The sequence below is a fragment of the Grus americana genome, chromosome 1 (genome assembly GCF_028858705.1).
Source record: "Grus americana isolate bGruAme1 chromosome 1, bGruAme1.mat, whole genome shotgun sequence".
Taxonomy (NCBI): domain Eukaryota; kingdom Metazoa; phylum Chordata; class Aves; order Gruiformes; family Gruidae; genus Grus; species Grus americana.
In genome coordinates, this window is record NC_072852.1 from 44652307 (window position 1) to 44658306 (window position 6000).

Genomic DNA, 6000 nt, shown 5'->3' on the forward strand with positions numbered 1-6000 from the left:
AGCTATCAATGAGAAAAATGTTACAAGTAAACTTAACACCTGCATTCAAGTGAACACCTACACCAAAAAACACTAACATAGCTAAAAAATGGTTGTAAAGCTTAATATTTAAAAAAAGGAGACTTACGTAGTAATGATAGTTACATACAATGTAGTCACCTTTCACAACCTGAAGACCCGTTACGAGGCAACAAAACCCAAATCCCACAGCACTTAATATTTAGAGTGAAATCAACTTTTAAGATTCAACGAGCTATCAAGAACCTACTTTACCACCACTGAAAAGGAAATAAAGTTTCAAGTATTTCAGAAACCATTTTCAAAAGCCACCATTACTTAGATAAGCACTAGTGCTGAGAAGATAAAAACCAGCCTTGGCTTCTATCACAATGGCCTCTAAATAGGAAGTGTCACCACTACTCCCAACCTGTCACCATCTGTTTTCACAGCTTCCCCTATGGTTTCTGTCCTGCACTGACTTCAACACAAAATATATTTAAAAGACAGAACTGTTTAAGACCTAGCTCTATTGCTTTCTTATTGAATAGAAGAGAAATTAATCATTAATGAATAACGATCTGCTAACATTTTTCATGCCTATTTCAAGATAACTGAGACAACACAAACATCTACTTTCCTTATTCCACCACCTTTCATATCATGAAATTCTCCAGCTGCATTGCAACTGAAATTAGATCCTACTTCTTTGGGGTAAAAACCATTTTTGTATTCCATTTTGGGCAGAGAAGCTTCTAGGCACTATGTATCTTCTGTAGGTGCATCTTGTCAACAGTTATCCATTTTAAGAGGAGATTCTGATACTCTAAAATTATCATCGTTCTCCACCACAGTGGCATGCTGATCACAAAAGGAAGATGTTCAGCATAAAATGGCAACTCCATGCTAGAGAAATACTATTTTATTGAAAAATAAGACAATAAAAACATCCAGCAAAGCTCTAAAAGACCATCTCCTGAAAAGTAATTTTAAAACATACACCATGCAGAGCTACAAGTGCCAAGTGGTTCAATTCAGTGTGTACTACTACCAAGTCCCTATGTATAGCACAGTAAAGCTACGCCTAGCACCTAATGAGAAAGACAGCAAGAAACTTGAGTGTTATAGATTTTGAACTTGATTATTCCAACAAGTCATCATCTACATAGCAGCCTTTTTTTGTCCAAGAACTTCAGAACTTGAATCAGTGCTTTAAAATATTTTCTCATGAATAAATAGATAAATGAAAAACAGTACAAGTGAATACTCTGCAAAACATTCATGGGTAAGTAGTTACTCACATTTGACACTGGACACAGTTTTTGAAGCTGTCCACCACCAAGAATGCTCTAGTGTTCCCTAGTTAAATAATTCTTAGGAATGCATGTGGTAATGATTAAAAACATTTAAGAAATGTGAAATACTGAAAAGAGATAGCTTTGCATAAGTACATGCCAGTCAAAAATGCAATACTTTAACAAATTTCCCCAATAATGCCTTGTACAACAGATATTTAAGTTTATTAAAATTTGTCCCTGAAAATGTGATGGAATGCTTAACAGCTGATTACAGAAGGGATTAGTATAAAGATACAAGAAGTTTCCAAGAAGTGCCAACACATGGTGACAAGCAGCAAAATTATTAGGCCCTCAGAAATATGGGAATGGGTGAGAACTTGCTTCTCAATGCCTAAACATATTAACCTTAATAAATAAGCCACCCTTAACAACACAGTAGAAACTACAGTAGCAAATTCACACATGACATTCTAATGGTTGCCGAGCGAGGAATGTTTTCCTGGAAAGCAAAGCATATTTTGAGCAATACTTAAACAAAACAAACAAAAACCCCAACCACCACCAAACCCACCAAACTAGCAAACCCCAAACCACATCACCCACAAACCACCAAAGGAACACTAGTTCAGATAACCAGTTCAAAGAACTAGGCCATTGGTCTCAAAGAACAAAAAGAAACCCACCTCCCAAAAACAACCAAGCAAAAAAGAAAAGATGATGACTGGGGATGTGGTACACAGCAGTGGCCCATAAAATATGATGTCGTACAATGCTTGCAGCAATGTGCAAAACCATTATTAACTGGGCTAGGACTAGTTTACTTAGGGAAGTAAAGATACAACATTTTAAGAGTTCCTATAAAAGCACAGGGGACAGGCATTTAGGGGGCTTTGTACAGAACAAACAAACAGCAGTCTAGGAAGCCTGCATGCTCTGAAGTCAGAGAATTAAAGAACTCACTTGTATTACTCACTTTCCAAAGCACAAATTTTGAAGACCTATGCCAAAACACTTCACCTCAAACTTAAAACTATGCAAGTAATTATTCTCAAAAAACACAATTGTAAAGATTTCTGCTGTTCCTAAAACTCATTCCTCATCTTCCGATACCTTCTCACATGAAAGTGTCTGCTGTGAAAATGCCTAGGATGTCACAATATAAAAGATTAGTGACTTCAGATATGGAGAACACAATTTCATCTTCTGCTGCTGCTTTAGAAACAAAGATCTTACCTTCTAGAGTTACTTTAATAATCTATAATGTTAACCAAAAGAACTACAAGTTTTTTCTACAGTAATGGTGGTCATCTTTATTAGTGCAAAATTGTAGACTAAAATCTAGTTTTGTTCAAAGTTTCCTGTGGCCTGTCTTATTAACTGCAAAAAAGCTAAAGACTCAGTTATCATTCTTCTGAATTCCTCTAGGAGCATTATAAATCAATGCCAGATTTTTATACTAGTAGCAAACCACAGAGGACAGTGGTGTTGGCTGATAAAAATATCTTCCTCTGCCTTCAAAAAAATGCTCTTTAAACCACTACATTTTTTCCAGCGCAGGAAATTCTTTTGAATTCCAAACTGAATAATATTTACACCTGAACATCTATTCAGAGCTGATAAATCAGTTTTCTTTCATTACTCTTGCTTTGACCATACTTTAACAGGCATGTGTCTCTGTTTGATGTTCCAAAAGCCCTAGAACTTACCCTCTGCCAACAAGAGACATTAAAAAAAAAAAAAAGAAACAGGTCGTGACAGGTCTAATTTATTTAGAATAAATGGCACCCCCTCTGTTTCGATGCCACACTTAAACGACCACAGTATATCCCTCCGACTGCATGCAGGCCTTCATGCTTTTCCAGGCGGTGTAGGGAGAAAGCTTCACCACGGCAGCTAGCCCATGCGAGAAGCCCAGGCGAATGGCACCGGGGCGCACGGCTGCCGCCCGCGCCGGCTGAGCCCCCCTACCCGCACCGGGAGCTCCCCAGCCCCTGTGGGCGCGCTCCGGCCGGCAGCGCCTCCGGCGCAGCTCAGGTGCGGCGGCGGCCGACCCCCATCCCCACGGGCTCACCTCGGCGGCCGGGATGTTCACCACACCTGTCGACCTCCTCTTCTCCCTCAGCTTTCTCTTCTCGATCTGCCCCTTCCCCTTCCTGGCGCTGGGGCCCGAGCTCTTTCCCTTGGCAGCCAGCTTCTCCTCGCCCTCGGGGGACCCCGGCGCGGCGGCGGGAGGGGGCTTGGCGGCAGGCTCTGCCCCCCGGCCCCCGGCGAGGGCCGGCGGCGGCTCCTTGGTGGGGGCGGCCCGACCCAAGGCGGCGCTGGGGAGGCCGATGCAGTTGACGGCCCCGCCGGCGGGGGGCGCCGCGCGGTCGGGCGGGGCGGCCGGGCTGCCGGGGGGCAGGTTGTTGTTCAGCTCGGCTGAGGAGGCGCCCCCTGCGGGCCTGGCCTCTGCCCCGGCGGCTACCACCGGGGCCAGCGGGGCCAGCGGCGCCTGCTTCGCCCGCATCTTCTCCCGCTTGGCTTTCCACTCCTCCAGAAAGTCCGTGGTGCTGCCCCCGGCGCTGCGATAGCCGCCGGTCGCCATGTTCCCGGCGGGCTGGACGGCGAGAGAGCCCCACCAGCACCTCCGCCGCCGCCCGCCCTGAGGCGGCTCTGGTGCCGCCCGGAGAGGAGCGGTCCCGGCGGGGCGGGCGGGAGAGACGGGGGCGGGGAGAGAGACTCAGAGAAGCACAAACACCCTGGAGAGAAACAAAAGGGGAGACGTGAACCGTCCCGCAGCGCTGCCCGTCCTCGTCCCGCCAACTCCCCGGGAAGCCCCCCGACCCCGGGGACGAGTCTCCATCACCGCCCTCCCTCACACGCCGAGCTCCCCCGGCTCGAACCGCGCCGCCTGGCCGCAGCGCAGCACCTCGCGCGGGATCCCCTCACCCCTCGGCGCGGGGCCGCCCGGAGGTGCCCGCCTCCCCCGCTCGCCGACGCCCCGACGCCCGCACTCCCGCCGCGGCCACAACGCCCGCGAAGCGCCGTCCCTCGCCCCCGGGGCCGGAGCGTGTGCCATCCCCCCGACGCCAGCTTGCCTGCCGAGGGACCGTGTTCCCGCGCTGGGCGGGGCGGAGGCAGCCGGCGCTCACCTCCCGCCCGGCGGGGCCGTGGCTCGGGCGCTCCCCAGCGCCGGAGGCACCAGGTGAGCGGCACCGCCTCCCGCTGTCCCGGAAGAAGCGGCGCGGCCCCGAGGCTTCCCGAGCTCCCCCTCTCTCCCTCCCCTTTCCCCATCGCGGCGCGGACAGAGCCGAAGCCAGGGCGGAAACTGCCGAGATGGCCTCAACAATGGGGTGAGGGCGGGGAGGCCCCGCCCGGCCCGGTGCGCTGCGTGCCGCGACCTGACCGCGCCGGGTGCCGGCCCGCCGCGGGGCCCCGCCGCTGCCAGCGCTCCGCTGCCACCGCTCCGCCACCTGCTCCGGGCAGTGCCGGCACGGGAGGGGACACGGACCCTCCTCTGCTCTCGACGAGCGGCAGTGCGGGCGGGAGGGGACGAGGAGTGCCGCCAACCCGCCTCAGGCCGCGCGCCCGCTTCCCGGGCAGCTTTAAGGGACGGCGGGCGGGGGCTGCCAGAGCCCAGCCACGAGGGGCCGGAGGAGGCGGTCTGGTGTCACCCCCGCACACACAGACACGGGGCCCGCGGGGAGCTCCGCCAAACCCGTCCCGCACCTGCCGGAAAGCCTCCGGCGAGGGGGGCTGAGGAGCCCGCCGCGCCCTGCCGGCACACCCAGCGAGGGGCCGCCTAATCGCGGGGCAGGTGCCCGGGGGTCGGCCCTCGGACGGTGCGGCTCCCCGGCACCGCCGGCGGCTGTCACCACCGGCAAGGCAAGAAGCCGTGTGTAAAACCCGGCTCGGTCAGCCTTTGGCTTCGGCTGTCATTAGGGAAGCGCCGGTTTGGCCTGAAAAGGTGGTGACTACCACTGCTCTGGCTTGGTCGTTGAACGGGGTCGATGCACGGTGGGAAGAGCCTTGAAGTTAATTGCTCCCGCAGCATAATAACTTCCACTCTTCTGCGGCTGCGGTGGGCAGACCGAAGTTACTTAGTGGAGCTCGCTCCCGCAGGCGGAAGGTTGGGAAAGAGCCTGTGTTTTCGGAATGTTGCAAGAAACAAGGATTCAAGGGGTTTCTGCCAGTCACGCTGCAAAGGCTTGAAAGATGTCTTGTTTATAAATAATACAGCCTTCAGTGCGGGGATCTAACTTGGTTAAATGTTAGGAAAAACGAACAAGCACGGAATGTAATGGTAGGATGCAGTATCCATTAAACGGTTTGTGTAGGTGATCAAATGGCTGAACTTGCACGGCAAACTTGGCTTTTTTGGTTTTGCTGAATTCACTAAGTCTTAACAGTACCTCAAAATTGATCACGGTATTTCTGGAAATCACTGCTTTCAATAGATTTGTGGCTTGCATAATCCTGGTTTATGAGGGGTATGCTGAGGGAAATGCAGAGGTGTATTGGTGCTACCTTTCCAGCAGGCTCAGGACAAGATACCAGCTTATGTCAGAGGCAGAGGAAATCCATCCAGCCTGGGCTTACATAGCTGGGAGCATGTTCTCTCCTCTCACCTTTTCATCACCATTTTTCTCTCAGATTCAGTCCTGTATTTGTCTGCCTGGTTAATAAAATTCATTAGGAGTTCAGAATATAAACTTTGCAAAAGTTT

The 6000-nt window shown here is 51.2% G+C and overlaps 1 protein-coding gene across 1 annotated transcript in view; it reads right to left on the reverse strand.

The window, feature by feature from the left end:
* PAWR (pro-apoptotic WT1 regulator) overlaps positions 1-4137 on the reverse strand; it is an 85582-nt gene extending 81445 nt beyond the window's left edge. The window contains 4 exon segments of the mRNA XM_054807222.1: positions 3367-3994; positions 3996-4061; positions 4063-4112; positions 4114-4137. Of these exon segments, the coding sequence (XP_054663197.1) occupies positions 3367-3994; positions 3996-4061; positions 4063-4112; positions 4114-4137 (768 nt within the window).
* Positions 4138-6000: the final 1863 nt, after the last annotated feature.